The 17,573-nt window shown below is 42.7% G+C and overlaps 1 protein-coding gene across 1 annotated transcript in view; it reads right to left on the reverse strand.

Annotated features, from left to right (window-relative positions):
• lhfpl6 (LHFPL tetraspan subfamily member 6) overlaps window positions 1-16,170 on the reverse strand; it is a 40,999-nt gene extending 24,829 nt beyond the window's left edge. The window contains exons 1-2 of the mRNA XM_010738794.3: window positions 15,821-16,170; window positions 14,627-15,150 (exon numbers count right to left, since the gene is read on the reverse strand). Of these exons, the coding sequence (XP_010737096.1) occupies window positions 14,627-15,011 (385 nt within the window). The 5' untranslated portion in view covers window positions 15,012-15,150; window positions 15,821-16,170. The remainder of the gene's footprint in view (window positions 1-14,626; window positions 15,151-15,820) is intronic.
• Window positions 16,171-17,573: the final 1,403 nt, after the last annotated feature.

Consider the following 17,573-nt stretch of genomic DNA (forward strand, 5'->3'; position numbering starts at 1 on the left):
TAGATCAAGATTTCTCAGAAAGTGTGAGAAGAAGAAAAAAAAACGTATAAAACAAATCCAGAGTACACAGCGAGGCAGCAGAGAGTTGCTCATCATCACAGGTGACAAATAGTGGTCTGACACGAGCTCAGGACAGGACGTATATCTCTTTTCACAGATCAATAAGTCCTGCAGACACCCCTGTCGCGAGCCTGGGCCTGGTGCCTGCTTTTGTCTGTCTCCAACCTGCACTCACTGTCCCCACAACTCCCACTCGCCTCCTGTATAACTGCCTGCGGGGCTTGCCAAAGGGAGAGGAGCACGCTCAGAACAACAAAGCTTAGAGCAAGGACACTTCCAGGCTCCCAGCTGACGGATCTGAGCTTTGATCATGATTACAGATTGCTGTGGCTCAGGGCAGGTGTCTTCCAGACTCAGCAACACCCTGCTGAGAGCCCATCAATAAGCAGTGGGAAGGACGCCTGCTCGAATGCTTTGGCTCATGGACAGCACACCTTTAAGTCCCTATGATACCTCTCTACAAGTCTGCTTTGAATGGTTGTTTTGTTCAGTTGTCTTCCAAGAGAGAGGATGTTTGTGGGTCCCAAAGGAGATTCTGACTAGATTTCAGGAAGGAAACCCATTGAAGGAAATCACAAACTCTTTCCCAAAGAAGTTTATGTTACATCATTTGTCTATCTAAAGGTTCTTACTTTGGGCTTTATTGACTAGCTGTTATCACTCTATCACATGTTCTACTTCAGAGCAACTGTGCTGAAAGTGACGGCAAAACAGTAGTGCCTTCTCCCTCCGAAGTGATGTGCGCGTCTTAAATGCGTCTTTTCAAACTGAATGCGTGCCACCGGGGAAATCTCCACGCACCAGTTGCCAGTATCTGGCCCGACAACCGCTCAGGAAAAAGTGTTCAGCTCCTCTCAAGTCTTTCAGTGCAAATGTCTCTGGAGAATAGAGAACAAAGCTGTGGATTGACCAGTAACCATATATTTGCCATTCAATTCAATCGCCTGTTGTGTACGCTTCTCCTCTGAGTCGAGGGCTAGAAGAAAAAGCAGAGAGTGAGATTCACACCAGCGAATGAAAGATCTAAACTCTTTAATTAAGTCATTTCTTTAAAATAATAAGCTGTCAGATTTCCTTTTAAAACCTTTGGCATTTCATTTCAGACCCTGCTGTTTTTCCTGTCCTGTTAAACCACATATTTCCAGTCCTAAAATGGCTGTGAATACAGTCATATTAATATGTCTCAGTTATATGATTGCTGGCAGCTTTAGAGAGTAACTCCACCCATAAACACTGTACGCTGTTTTTTAAAAAAAAGAGGCTATTTTCAGTTCAGCTCAGTTTAGGTGGTGTCATTTTTTTTTCCACTCCAGCAGATAACTGGCTAACAACGTGTCAAGGTATATTCAGTGCAGTTATGGTGATAGATAGTAGGAAAATCTTCAGTAGTGTAAACATCCAGAGTAAAAAAGAAGCTCCTTTCTTTGCAGTCAGGCTGATTGGAACCCCTTTGCAGAATAGACAGATGTACCAGTCGAATAGCCGGTTGATTTTCATTATGATGTGCGCTTTGCAGTCTGATCCAACAGTTGGTCTAATCATGCAGGATGCATCCGCCAAGATTCATAATAAAATCCTGCTCATGTCCTGGAGGACATTACCAGCACAGATCAACGGCCAACGAGTCCACATGCTTTTCAGTTGTCTCTCAGCTCTTTTGACAGGCAAAATAACGGATAACTCAACTTCAACTGCATCGCCCGAGGAAGTAGAAACTATATCATCTCAGAGCTCCAGACACAGCGGAGGCTGGAGGGTAGATGCTGTGATAATAATGGACATTTAGTGGCCAGATCGCAGCAGGTTATTGCAGGGTCTCTGCACGCAGCTCGACTGTCTCTGCTTTTATTGACATTTTGTGCGTGCAGCCTGGGTCAGTTTACCGGATGCTTTACAGACTACAGCCTCGATGTCATTGTTTTATGGGAGACGTGCAGCGTGACTGTACTGAATGACGGATGTCAAACTCACCTACATCTATAATAGCCACCTCTGTCACCTCACACCAGACAGCTGCTGCAGTTACAGCCTACAAAAGACAGTGTTGTGTAACATTTCATTTCCAGATGCCTGTGAATGAAAGATGTTGGCACAACATCAAATCTAAAATCCGATATAAAGCTGGCAATCAAAAAATACAACCTAGGCCTAGTCCGATCTGCTGTGTGACTGACAGTCTGCACGATGTTATCAGCAGGCCTGAGTGCCTGTGACTTCTCTGCTCTTATTATCTTCCTCTTTGCACATGATGAGCCATTCGGGATCCATCATGAGTGAGGCTGAGTGCTTTCAGCTTGGAAAAAAAAAAAAACATACTCCGACCGACCACTTATTCTGAGGTTATCTTCAAATGTCAGATGGTGAAGCGCATCACGGTCAGGCTGAGGCATGTTGAGCAGAACAGCTTTGGAGGACTTCACTTCCTGATCCAGCAGGTCTCAGAGATTCAGCGATGTTCGGGGAAAAATAACATCGACTTCTAACCTGCCATCGCTGCGTCCAGGAAACTACGCCGCTGTGACAAGCAATCAGCTGAATCTCCCTTTTTTTATTTGTGTAATAAAAGTAATTTCGGCCTGAAATAATCACATCAAGCGTGCGCCATGCCGAAGAGCCAAATTCAATTTGTGACTCCTTTCTGACAATTTTCTAATGAAAGCCATATCTTTAATTTTCCTGCATTTACGTGCTCCAGCAGAAAGACAGGAGACAGGAGAAGAAGTTGGCCTGAGGGGAATGCCGACAAAAGGGGGCCAACATTAGAGCAGCACTATCAGGACAGTGGCACATTCACTAATGATCAAGTCTTAGCTGGAGGTGTAGGAGATAAGTAGATGTGAGCGATATCACAGGCAGCCCGGCAATACGCTTCTCCTCCCAAGGGCTTGGCTCCACGTATAATCACTCCGTAATTACAAATCCTCCATTCTGCTTCACCTTAACAGGTGACATCCTCATCTTTAGTTGAGTCAGTTAAAAGCTTTACGGTTTCCTTCCAATCTGCCCGTGTAATGGTGCTTCCATACAGGCGAGAACACTAGGTTGCGGAGACTGTGGTTTGTGTATTTCATAAAGGAATCAATACTTTCTTCAGATACCGGATACTAAAACAGCTGAGACACTGCCCAGAAAATGTAAATTTGATCCCATTCTTGCTCTTGATTTAGATTACTTTGTCCTGCGATGATTTATTTAAACTGAACGCCACAACACAAAGCAGAGAAACGATAGTGGTCAGTGCGTGCATTATCTTGGAGCTGAAGATTGGTGTTTTCATTATGTTGGCCGAGTTTATAAAGCCACAGAATAACTAACGTTTAATCATTTCGATTCATCCACACACCATCTCCCACTAGACACATCAACTCGTGAGCCAGCTCGAGCAATAGCCAGAATATGTGATTAAAAAACCCTGAATTGAGTCACAGTGTGACTCTAAATCACCCTCAAGAAAACTTTCTGTAATATTCTGGGGTAACTGTAATTACAGCCAGATCACTGTTGCTATGAGGACCCCCAGCGAGCCCCTGGGAGAGGAACTGGGTGCAGTTGGCTTGTCAAGCCTGAGAGAACAACATTGAGAAGAGGGGAGGAGGCTCAGACTGGTCCAGACCCAGAATTAGTGCAGAGAGCAAAGTCACTCTACTGGATCAAAGACTACCTTTGTTCCCAGGCTCCCTTTGGAAAGAAGCAGAACTCTCAGCTTTCACTTTTCATTTCAGTTTTCTGTGACATTTTGTTTCTGTTCGAGCAAAAAAGAACATGCACACACGAGTCAAGCGGGGAAAAAAAAAAAAGTGAAACCAGAGAAGAGTATATCCGACCGATGATAATAAAGTGCATGAAAGCGGCAAAGGAAGAAGTGGAGCGGGCACGGAGGGCAGAGTGTCTCACTAATGTTCTCTGCTCGTATAACAGGTGAGGAAAGAGATAAGGTATCACTGCTGATATCATTATCCCCACCATTCATACAGCTATGTGCCATCTGACGCAACATGCCAAAAAGTAAGTTCCTCAGATTTGGACTCACACTATTTTATTTCCAGTTTATTCATTAGACCAATAGTCTCTGCATGGCATTTCATAATAGCTTCCAAACCTCAGGCAGCTCTATACAGCTCACCAAGCAGTTTTTCCCCAACAATCCTATATATGGCCATCAGCTCTTGCTGATCTTCATAAACACACACAAATATGGCTCGAGCCCATCTTCTCTCCTGTTTATAGCCTCCTCTGGCTTTCTCCGAGATGAAACTCACTTTGTGCATTCCAGAGACCTTGTGTTATGCTTCACAGGCCTGCATTTTGGAGAGAGCGCTCAAAATATATCCAGCCAATCTGTCTTATGGTAAACTGAATGGGCGTCACGTCTCAGGGCCTCTTATTCCCTGAGCACATTCACTAACTTAGTCTGCAGGCTAGATGGGGTAAATGTCTGACTTTAAGCTCTTTCTTGCCGGGTTTTGTTTACTGTATGTCTTACTGCAGCTGCTGAATATTCTTCTTTTTCTTTGGGTTCATGGGAAGAACAGCCATCAAGGTGCTGTTTAACTGTTGTGGCTTGACTACAATCTGTTAATGGAGGGTAAAAATAGACTTTAGGAGTCGGGCTGACTATCAGCAGAATGGTGGCGTGTTGTTTCTTGAATCTAAAGGCAATGTGCAGCGTAACTAGATTATCTTAAGCAACAGACCACTGACCACTACAAGACTCTGGGGATTTCTTCAAATGTTGACTCTCTCTCTCTCTGTCTGTCTGTCTGTCTTTCTCTCTCTGTCTCTCTCTCTTTTCGGTCTGCACCCCCTGCTGCTTTGGAAACCAGATCCTATAATGGGAGAGCCCACCCAACTGCTGCTGACCAGCTGGAATGAGAGTCTGGGAAGCAAAGCAAAACTGGAGTCACACTGTGTCGCCTTCCACCCAAACACCAAACCCTCCCCAACTCTCCACAAATACAGCCGAGGGCCTCAAAATGGCGATTATTGTTCGGCTTGTGTCAGCCCTGTAAAAAAAAAACTGAGGCATGCACACTTTTTCTTCCTGAGACATAATTTCATGAGGCACAATTACAGGGTTGTCATTTTACGATAATGACAGGAGTGACATTTTGCTTATTACCGTGCCAAGGTGCCTTTGATGGTGTGTTTCTGCAAAGCTTCAAAAAAAAAGAAGAAAGAAAAGAAGCCAACAATGCACATTCTGCTCCTTCAAATGAAGTCTTATTTGTATTGATCACTAAACTCACAAACACTCATTCTCTCAAGAGTCTTGCCGCCTCTAATTTATACGAGCTGAATTCATAACGGGGGAAAAAAAAAAAAATCCTCGACTCTGTTGGCATTCACATCACAATCACAAGCTAAATATAGATTTCAGCCCGCTGCTGTAGCGACAACAAAAAAGGAAAGCTGTGAAACTTATTCAATTCAAACACTCTCCCTTGTGCAACACATGCAAGAGCGCGCATTAAAAGCCTTAAATTTAACCTGTAGTGGTGTCGAGGATGGTGAAGTTATGAGGGCTGGGGGAGGCAACAGAATATATTTACCCTGAATTCCCGGCATTACTTACGGCAGACAGAAGAGGCAGGGCATGTCCCCAGCACACAGGACGAGCACTGAGCGACATGCAAGCTGATCTACAGGCACAGAGACACAGCAAAGAACAACAGAGGAATAATAAAGCACACGTCCTTTTCACATATGCTGCTCTACTGTTATTAAGTCATTAACAGTCAGCAGGCCACTGGTGATAGACCAATACATGTGTACGGCTGACTGCCCCCGTCCACCTTTGATCTGCTCTTCAGCTGCTTTTTACATCACCTTCACCTGTCCTCAGTGTCTGGCAACACAACCACATGTGTTCAAGTGACCCAGCGAGGGCCAAGGTTTCTCTGCACACTGACCCTGATCTAATTCTCCCGGAGACAGAGGCTGCCCTTTTCCACACATTAGAGCTCCAGCTCTTAATGCAGCTGTTAATGCTATTCCTGGCCTTTCAGGCATAAGATGGGAGGAAAAATACTCGGACGCAGTGAGTCAAATTAAACAAGTCAAAGTGGAGAAAAGAAGAAAAACGAGCGATTCTTTAGCGGGGTATTCGCATTGCCTCTTTCTGATACGGAAGTTTAACAATTTTAAAAATGTATCCGCAGCATGGCTTGAGGGTAAAGAAGCTAAAGACAGGAAATTACTGTGGATTCCTTTACACCAAAATAAACAGCTCTCCGGGCTATTCTGCGCTGCCGTTTTATTTGAAGATCTGTCTCCATACATTCAGCCCATATTCTATTTCCTCGCCGGCTTGCTATTTGACCTACGAGAAGGCGGCACAAAAGGAATATTGACCCCACATTCCCCCTCACTAGGAGGAACAGGGTATAATTAACTGGAGTGTTAAAAGCACAGTGCCTCTGAGACTGTAAAACAGGGTATGAATACTGAGCAAACTACTTTATCCCACAGGGCTCAGGCCCAATCCACCCAATCCATACTTATTAATTTATTCAGCCGACTCATGGCCTCTGACTCCCTCAGAGATGCCTAACAGGTCAAATGTTGGCTTTCCATCTTCTTCATTCCTAATTAGACATAACATGTGGTGAAGAAAACATGTATTTTTGTCCTTTCCTTTGTTCTCTCTGTGTGTTTCTGTTGGCACCATGGGGTTTACCTGCCACGGAAATGAGGAGGATGACAAACCACATGATAGGAATTTATTCTCGTATCTCTACCTGTGACTAAAGTATTGCTCACTGTAAGTATCGGCGAAGGGCAGTGACATCAAACATGCCCTCCACAACGCGTGTCACCGGTGATACATAGAAGCTGAGCCTCTGCCATCTGTTGAGCATCTGTCTGAGCGGTGATTCATCCAGTTCGCACATATTCGCTGTTTTAAGTGTCGGAAGCAAAGACGTGATATGTGTTAACAATGTCTCCCTCGGCCTCTCTGTTAAAGCAGAGAACATCCTGTGAAATCGCATCAGAACACAAACTACTACACGACGAAATGAATGTGTCTGCGGCTTCGACTAACAATGTCAGTTTTTCACTTTTAAGCGGGATGACTTCAGGGATTTCAGCTTCCAGTCCAAAATAAAACAACAAAACAACTTTTGAATGTATTGTCAATTTGGTTCAGACATTTATGTCCCCCCCTTAGGATGAATAACGTTGGTGATCCACTGACTTTTATGTAACGACACCACATTTTTTTTTACAGTACTTCCAAAACAATCCTCTGGTGTACTTCTTGGTTTTTCATGCGACTGAACAAAATATTAGCAAACTGACACAGTAAACTAAGATGGTGAACATGGTAAACATGCCCACTTTTCATCGGCATCTGCAACATAAAGCATAAGCAGACTCACAGAGCTGCTAACATGGTTTAGTCTTCTAAAAGGGCCAATATTTTACACTTTTCTGGTGTTTTATTTGAAGTTCTAGTATTCACATGATGTATTTGTTGTATAGTTTTCAGTTGCATTTTGCCTTTTTTTCTGATTGGCTGACGCAAGGCCAAGCCAACCACAAGTATGAGATTATATATATATATATATATATATTATTTTATTTTATATTTTATTTTATATTTGATATTGGGCTGCTCCGGGACCAGGGGAAACCAATTTTCATATCATCCCATGTTTACATGTGTTGTAATGACAAATAAAACTCCTTGAATCCTTGAATCCTTGAATCCTTGAATACTCTACCTGGATGACGGTTCTGGGTTGGCTGTGCAGGGAGGTGACTGTATTAGTTATGACCTCACAACCTCATAAAAGTCTCGACATCTCGTTTTTTAAATAAGGTCTGTATGTATTTTTCTGTGGATTTGATACTTTCACAGTATTTACACAGCACAGAGACATGCTTTGTAATAAAACCAAATGGAAATCTCCCTTTCTGCAATATGAGACGCCAGAAAATCAGTTAAATATTGCTCATCCAAATTTCCCAGAGGCCATAGTCAAACTGCTTGTTTTGTCTGACTAATAAAACAAAACCAAAATGAGAATCGTTACATTCGAGTAGCTGAACTCAATGAATCTCTGACACTCTTGCCTGACAAATTACTTCCAAATTAACGATTAGCGCTCATTTATATCCTGAATTCATTCATTCCCCGCAACTGTCGGGTTTCCTTTGCTCTGTGTTTTCACAGCTGCATTAATGCCAGACACGAACGCAGACACACCAGACACGTTTTCTGGAACAGTTCTGTTCCGAGTGACAAAACCAACTCGATATGCAGCACGCCTGCTACTATGGCAGTGAAAACAATGACTTAACAGAGGAGCAGACTGAAATAACCCTTCTGTCTGTCCTTTGGTTCCCCAGACTTCCTGTTTGACAAAATTAAATCCCAGTTGATGCCGGGCTTTCCGCCCTGTTTCTCTCTGTTACTCTGTCTCTCTCTTTTTTTTTCATCCGTTGTCTCTTTCTGTCTTTCTGACTGAGACCAGGTCCACTCTTTGGGTCACTGGGTACTGGCCCAATATATATTTTTCCCCCGCTTGCAGACAGCCACTTTGAGAGGCAGGATGAGATTGAGGGGAATGAGAGTGTAAGGACACAGAAGGGTGGACAGAAAGCAGAATTAGGGGAAAGGTGAAACAAGCCTGAAACAGAGAGTTAAAGACTGAGAACACTGAAATGAATACTGGAGTAACCCTGAAAGGTCAGAAAAGAGGCGCAGGAAAGGATGTGTGAGAGAAAGTGAGGGCTGAAGAAAAAAGATAGACCAGAGTGTTGGAGAAAATAGAGTGTCGATGCTGCACAGGCTACGTTTCACTGCTCTCTGACTCCAAACACCCTTGCGGTGATGTTGGTGGGGGTTTGAGAGAACTGTATGTTGAGCAAAAATAGCTGGCGGGCTGAATGAGCACATTACAGTGTTGCGCGAGTGGTCTGCACTTTAGGTGATCAATCAACCCAGAGGAAGAGATGTCCATTTCATAACCATCAGTGACCGGAAACATAAGCAACGAAGAGCAAGACAAAAACCATTTCACAAAGTCTTGTCCGCGGTGAAAAGGCCTGGCTTTTTTCCCCTCAAACATACAGGCTGGTGCTATCTTATTAGTCTATGCAATGCCTACATGGCAGATGAGACAGTGTAGTTCATCATCATCACATCAAACTGGCAGCCAGGCAAGGAGGCAGGAATACAGATGATTTCTGAACGTAGACGGATAGCACGGCACGTCAGGGAATATTTACTCATTGCCTTGGAAATGTCTCGTGATCCGACACCATTAAACAATGACTGTCAGAGACACTGCTCCAGACATAATATTCCCCTGGAAAAATGAGCTCTTTATCCCAAAGCCTTCCTCATATGGATGCTATTTCATTTTGCTGTACCTCTTGAAAATGAGTGCCGGTTGTGAGAGGGGAGTGGAAGCACACATTCTGGGACTGGGCGGGATCCAGCTGGCAAGAACTCACAAAGCCGACACAAGGACAAAGCTCCTGGCTGTGCTGGTATGGCTCTGAAACAGGACAACACACTCCTGAGCCAAATAGCCCTTGGCAACATTATGGAAGCCACAATGGCAGCCCATCTGTAATTTATTTACATGTCTTTAAATTTATCGCTCGTGCTCATGCCCTTGACATACACTTTGAGCTACAGAGGTGGTGCAAGACAGATGTGGTAAATTTAATTTCATCTGACCTGAACAGCACATGACCAGAATACTGTATTATATGTTATATGTTACAGGTGACCTCTGGGGGAACAATAGACCTACTCAAGAAAGCGATACACTTAAAAACGTCCCGGAGAGCCAGACTTAAACATATTTCATGAGCGTGTCCTCTCTGCAGCTTCATATTGTTCATTTACTGACATACCCAAACCAGCGTGGGCAAACGAGATGCTGGCACAGAGGTGTAAACAGAGCAAATCAACCAGAAAACGAAATGGAGAAGCTTTCCCAGAAGGCAACACAGCCAATTATTTGATAGTTCAGATCAGCTGCAGCTTGAGTGGAGGTTAGTGCGGAAAGTATTCAACCACCGCGGCCAACAGGCCCGTTCACAATGCAGAGGCTCGACCCGACTGTGCCGCATTGTTTCCCAACCACAAACATGTCCTTTTGTTCAAGCCTAATATGGTTTCATCTATTTTTTATTAAGAAACAGAGTGACTCGCTGAGGGAGAGAGCTACAAGTCGTGTTTTCATGTTGTTGTCATGTGCTGGGTGTGCTGTATCTCTGTTACTGTTGTGTGATGATGGGTGTAAAGTGTAGCGTTGATCTTCACTGTGATGCACAGTGCCGTGAAAAAGAAATCCCCCTCGTGTACAATGAAGTCTCGCTAACAAAAATTCTGTTTATACTTGCGCCGTCTTTGAAGTTTTTGCCATTTCTTCGAATCAAAACCAAAAGCTGTGAAACTGGTCAAAAATTCTCGTATGTCAAATAAATGACTCTGAACGACCTCACACGGGAGCATCAGAAACCCACAAATTTCTCATCGTACTTCATCAAAGCACTGTCACAGGACACGGGGGTTATATTTAATGTAAAAGTCATTTAATGTCTCTCATCAATAATAAATAGTTGTACCCCCATCCCACACCGACGGCATTGAAGATTCCTCCCGAAACTGTTCACAGTGCAACAATGACAGACAAAATTAGATTCCCCGCTGACCACAACCTCCCCTCATGGCAGTGAAATATGCTGCATTGAGCTGTTACAGACTTTTACATCCCCTGGAGAATACTACCCCTCATAGGTCCGCACCTCCTCTGAAACAGCAGCAGCTCATATCAAGTCCTCCGCTTGTACCCTACATACAGTCCTAACAAACTCCCTAAAACCTAAAGTAGAGCCTGTCATGCATTATATTGTTTTGCTATTTCGCTTTGAGTTTCAAGGACGCATCAGTTCAACACCTTCTCAATAAAATATAGCCCATGGGCTATCCTCCAGCCCCGAGGAGTTCATGACATTTTTATCAAGAGCTAAAACGATTTCAATCCGGCTGACATTCTCGGTGGGTCAAGGCAATATTTTTGAGAGATTTCAGGATCGTTTCACGATGCTTCATCACTGCCTCCTCTTAAGGTGACAAGTGATGTTATTTGGTCTTCAAAAGCTGCACATCAACCTTTGGAAGCTTTGTTTTTTTTTGGATCACAGCAGTTTTATTATTATTTATCTGTCAGTGAAATAAAATGGGTCAAAATCTGTAATTCATGTTACCGAATGGACATCAGGAAACATCTACAATAAGCAACAAAGCCGGTGAGAACTGCAAGAAAAGTCAAGCATATAGGGGAAAAGAAATACTTTGACCTCCACTATTCAATCTATATAATAAGAACACCAGATGGTGCACAGTGTAGGCATAGCTACAACGGCGACAAAACCATTTCAACCTGCTTTTCCTGCACCCTCTCTTCAAAATTTGGCATGCACCTCTTTCGGCACAGGAGTTCACACAAACTCTGACTTCTGTGTACTCCTTTCTCAAACTCCAACTGCACCACAGTCGGTGACATTTCACTTTTATCTGCCCCCACTGATCAGAAATATTATAAAGTTAAAGTAGTATCTCAGTATGATGGGGGGGAAAAAAAGCCCATTAAAAACTGACTTGGCGATGCCCGAGGCGCCCATCAATATACCTAATATTTAATTGGCGAAAGAGCCGACCAGTCATCCAATCACAGAGTCTGCCAAGCTGTCAGTCATCTTGAGGCAATCAAATAGGAAAATGTGCAGAGAGGAAATAGATGAAGTCAAAAAAGGACACGGAAGCATACATTAGAGGTGGGTTCATTATTATGTAAAAACAGACATACATCTTTAAAACAAATATCAAATAGTTTTCTTCCTTCTCTGCGTGGGGCACCCAAAAGCCAAGGCAAAGCTTTGCAGGGGAAATCAAAAACTCCTAACAACCAAATCCAAACCATGTCAAGAATCTTTTAATGTCTCAACCTCCCATCTGTGCCACAGTCCTCTGGAGCTTGCATCGCTGGATAACTAAGACAAGAAACTACAGTGAAGGCAGTTGTTTAATGTAAGCAGCACAAAGTTTTCAGGCCTTTGATTCATGAGCCAAATAGTCTCATAGTCTCATACTAAGACTCAAACTCTTTGGTCTGTGGAGGAAATCTGGGTCTTTGTCATTACCAATTAACAAGCTCTGGAAGAATTGGAGAAAACAGCAGTATAAGACAACAATAATAGTTACTGTTCAAAGTTCTTCTTTCAGTCAGGACTGCACTGATAAATTCTTTCAGCTCTAATCTGGTTCATGGGATTGAGAAAACATTGCTGGGAGATATAAAGTGGATGTTTTACTTGTGGCAGCCCAGAGGCCCTGGCCTCCTCTCTGGTAAGACAGTCTTCATTAGCGGTCTACAATAGGAGCAGAGGAAACACAAAACGGCATCCAACGGGGGAACCATGAGGCTCCTGCATCTGGTGAATTCACGTGTTGCCTCAGCGACTGTTCGCCTCATTTGCTCCCGCTCCCTGTTGCTGCTAATCACTGAGATTTTATGTTATCTCTCGGCACACATTTTAGTATTTCTCCCCGCAGATCTTCATTTCTCAGCGAGGTTCTCGGTTAGTAAGAAGCGATCGCCGAATGTTTCAATCATCAGGTTTTTCTTCTTCACTCTCTGAACTTACCTCCGTCTGCATGCCTTGACATTTACTCGCTCTGTACGAGATAGAAGACGGTACACGGAGCAGCCCACTGATCTCCCCAATCGTGTCACTTCCAATTAACCCTTCTGAGACATCTCTGCCTTTTAGCTCACCAGAACTCAAGTTAATATATACTGAGCGGTGCCCCTCGTATTGTACCCCGCCTTCCTTAGCTCTCCCTCCGTCTGAATTCATGCGTGTCTGGATTTGTGACTCCACAAAAGAGAGAAATCGCAAGAAAGACAGACAGGGTTTTTTTTTTTTTTTTAATCCTAGGACCCAAAATAGCAGCTTGCTGTAATGCTAGTACAGTGTGCACGGGGTTTCTCTGAGCTTAAAAGGAGCTCTCCCCTTAAAAGTGCACATTTCTGAATAAACCAGCCAGCCTTCACCTTAATCATCCTCCATATTATACATCATTAATACTGGTGTTCCTGAGTAGTTAAGCCTTTTAGAACTGGGACATGGCACGTTGTGGTGGTCCCTCTGTGGATTTATCCTTCTGAAAAACCTGGCAGCTTTGTCAAAATCTGTCTGCAACCTGCTTTTCTGTCACATCACTTTTTTTTCTTTTTTAAAGCCAAACTGAAGTGATTGGGATTGTAAATAGCAGAGCGGTGAGCCACAGTATGCGAGCAAACGTTTTTGAGTTAATGAGAGGGTTGGAGCGCCACAGCTTCTTAAACTAGGGCAGAGAAACTTGCAGCTTCAATGGAAGCCTTCCCTCAGACCTCACGTCCCGGGAGAACACATGTGAAAAAACCGACAGCACACATAAACAAAAGCTGGTGCCGTGCAGATCCGTGTCCACTAACTGTAATCAAACAAACAGACAAAAAGACATGTCTATAGTCAGAGCTGCAGCGTGGACGGGACTCTATTTTTGTAAAGAGCCTGACAAAGGGCGTGGGTTTCTTTTCAACTTTAAGAAAGGTGCACACTGTGGATCAACCCCAGGGCACAAAATCACACTGACATATTCTGGTCACGCTTGTAGACCAAATGAGGCTCAGTTTTCCATCATTTCATCAATCAAACCAAAAACAAAGAATATGAATTGATGCCAAAAGTCTGCTGCACAAGAGTAAGAAAAATGTTTGGAGTAAAAATACAAAGAGGTATTATGAAACTCAGCGCTGTTTTTTCTTCATCAAATTATATGTTCCACATTATTTACAGGATGTGAGCCCAAATCAAGCTTTCATAAACAGGACCAAAAACCAAAAGTCATTCACAAAACGTGCATGAAACACTTTTAGCACACACACACGAAATCAACAATTGAGTTTTCTAAATGCAGTGCTTTGTTTTCTAGGACATTCTTTCGAAAATTCACTCCAGTCCAATAAAAGCAATGTGCAGAACTGTGGGTGTGTGTTGTTTTTAAACTGCAGTCATGAGTTAGAAGAAATGTAAACTGACCCAACGTCATTAAACGAGTAACATGACACATCTCACTGGGAGACTTTTCATTTCTTGTGGAGCCGAGTATCTGAGGAAGCGGCAGCTTTCTCTGGGCAGACAGCAGGTTTGTTGGCCAAGAAAAGTTGGCCAGAGGTGAAATCTTCATGGTTATTAAGATTTCAATGCCGCCTTGTTTCCTCACCAATGTGATTTTGTTTCATGGACAACACTTGTGTCCGAGAGTTCAAACCGAGTTTGATGAGGAGTTAATTATAGCCCGGTTCTTCTACAGACATCTATATCTTAGAAGTTATAAAGAATCTGCAGCCTTCTTGTAGTTAAACTTCACAGATCTCGTCTTAATTTAAATCAGAGAGCACCCTCGGTCAGAACAGAGCTACCCATTCACCTCATTGTGGAGATGGTGGAGGAGTCTGGGTTGGTTATCAGTACAAACACAAGAATGTGAACTCACCTCCAACAAACTGGATGCCGCCGGCCACACGGCCAATTGTACGTGAGATGAGATCAGAGATGCAGCAGCCCATGAGAGCTGTGAGTGCCACCAGCAGGAGGAGGCCACATCCCACGCCCGTCACCACCGTGCAGATCCTCCACTCCAGACTCGGGATGCCGTTGAAGGAGGCGTAGCGCCCACACTGCTCCAGCATCACCGTGGCCTGCCTCTCCTCGTCCCTCACTGGGTAGGAGCAGCGCCGAAAGGTACCAAAGGACACGGGCTTATCCATCTGTGTACCCAGCAGCCAGTAGGGCATGAAGAAGCCAACGCAGGAGGCAGCAGCACACAGCAGGGACAGCAGGGCCCAGATAACACCCGTACATGTCAGACTAGACGCCATGGTAAACAGTCTGCCCGAACGAGTTCACACAGTCACTGAACTAACAGCAGTTTTATGAGCAGTCGCTGTTGTTGTGGGAAGCCTCGCAGTGAGCATTTAACACACAAGCAGTCTTCACCTTCTCAGTGACTCCGGGTCCCTGTGAGGAAGAAGAGAAACCAGACTGAGCACGGACAGAAGAATCATGTGTGGTGGTAACAAGTTGTTATCTTTTGGAACAAGAACAAAATCACAGCTTGATGTGAAATGTGCAGCTATAATCACAGATATGAAAGACTCCAAGTGAAGGAAAATCATTGTGAAGTACTGAAGACTTTTCTTAAATGATGCAGGAGTAGACTGAACAAAACAAGAGGCATAGTTATTATAATAATACAATCTGATAATAAATAACCAACTCAAGTTTGATAAGCTTGGGTCAAAGATTATTCTCCATCTCAATTATTTATTCAAAGCTTTCATTAAGGAACATTAAGTAAGCATTTAGATACATAATAATGTATAATGAAAAGCAATGGAACCCCCATAATAAACTTTTAAATGACAGTCACATAGTCACCCCTCTATATGGCTGCAATATTAGATGAACTAGTACCACTAAGCTGCTGGAAACTGCACATATATACTTGGAGAAACGCACTTGAGTCCCTGCAGGAGCAGCCACTACAGAATAGTGATTTTTCGTTAGGGGTGACCTCACGGAACACGCAGTATTATCGCAGTGCTCACACTGTCGGAATGTGAATAATGAAAACAAGACTGAGAGAGGGGGGGAAAGGAAAAAAAGGGGAAAGAAGAACTGAGCTTACATGTTGGGAGAGCTCCGGAATAAGGTGCGCTCGGTGGACACTGAGAGGTTATTTCCATCTGCCGACTCCTCCAGCTGTGTTTGTGTCTCAGAGCAAACTTTTCTTCAGTCGAGGAAAAAATAAAGAGAGAGAGAGAGAGAGAGGGATGTGTCCTGAGAATGGGAATCCACGAGAAAAAAAAGAAAAAGAAAAAAGAGTGAGCGCAGAATCCAAATCACTTCCTCCTCATCAATATATTTAACCGAGGCAAAGATCAATTATTCACTCCTGTGCTGTGCAGAGACGTGCGGAGCTGAGCTGACTGACTGGACCCGTTTCCACATTCCTGCTCAGAGAGAGAGAGAGAGAGAGAGAGAGAGAGAGAGAGAGAGAGAGGGGCGGGTAGGGGGCGAGTCCATGAAACACTCTCGGGAGGTGACCATCAATCACACAAATCCCCACCCAGGGGCCGGACTCACCGCTACTATCATCCCTGACATTCTCCTGCTGCATTCACTGACGTCCCGTAAACGTCCGTGGTAGATTTGGAGACAGTGCTGAATCTGGTAAAATAGCTGCTGATGAAAATATTATTGCAATATAGCATTGGCGTTCATGCTCACAGTTATGAATTTGGCTCTGATGCACATTCAAGAAGTCTTAATTTAATTGTAATGTTGAACAGGACAAGACAAAATATTAATTAAATAAACATAAATAAAAAATATAATAATAATAATATATAATAAAATAAATAATAACAGTAAATATAAATATAAATATAATAAAAAAATAAAACGTATGGTAATAAAAACAATGAACATAATAATAATAATAAATAATAATAATAATAATAATAATAATAATAATAAAATAATAATAATAAAATAATAATATAAATATAAATAAAATATATAATATAATAATAATAAATATAATAAAACTTATGGTAACAACAACAACAACAACAACAACAACAATAATAATAATAATAATAATAATAATAATAATAGTCATTAACGGAAAATGTTTCTCAAATCAAGATAAGATAGACGTTAATGATCCCACACCGGGGAAATACACTTGTCACAGCAACTCATATACACAAAGTGGATAATAAATTATCCTGAAGTCATGCTGATGTTAAAGAGTCTGACAACTGTTGGAATGAAGGACCTGTGGTAGTGCTCCTTCTTACATGGTGGGAGTAGCAGTCTGTTGCTGAAGGAGCTGTCTGTTGAGAGATGTCTGTTATTGCTGTGGATATATATATTTTTTTGTTCATTTGTACCATCCTCGCTGGTATTTAAAATCTTCAGACAGTGTTGGAAATAATTGTTCTTCCATTAACATGTTAGGTTTTGGAGTAAATATGCTGTAGAGATCAATAAATAACAGTAAGAGAAATATTTTTCAAGAATGACTTGTTTTTAAAGCAGTGTAATTAGATTTATTGAATCATTTTGACTGCTGGTTTAATACTATAGTGTAGTAGTTAGTTTGTCTGGAGTTCAATTCATGAGAGCAATGATTTCTTGAACACATAATACTCTTAAGTTTAGTCAAGTTGTATAAAGTTTTTTTTTTTTTTACCCCATTTTTAGTGGTGACAGGTGTGTTGTGATTGAATATCTAAAAGAAATACATTTCTTATTGCTCAAATCATATTTCCAACAGCACCTGAACGCAGCTGTGCTCTCAGGTTTAAATAGTTTCGTGTGTGTGTGTGTGTGTGTGTGTGTGTGTGTGTGTGTGTGTGTGTGTGTGTGTGTGT

This window comes from Larimichthys crocea, chromosome VII (genome assembly GCF_000972845.2).
Source record: "Larimichthys crocea isolate SSNF chromosome VII, L_crocea_2.0, whole genome shotgun sequence".
Lineage (NCBI taxonomy): Eukaryota > Metazoa > Chordata > Actinopteri > Sciaenidae > Larimichthys > Larimichthys crocea.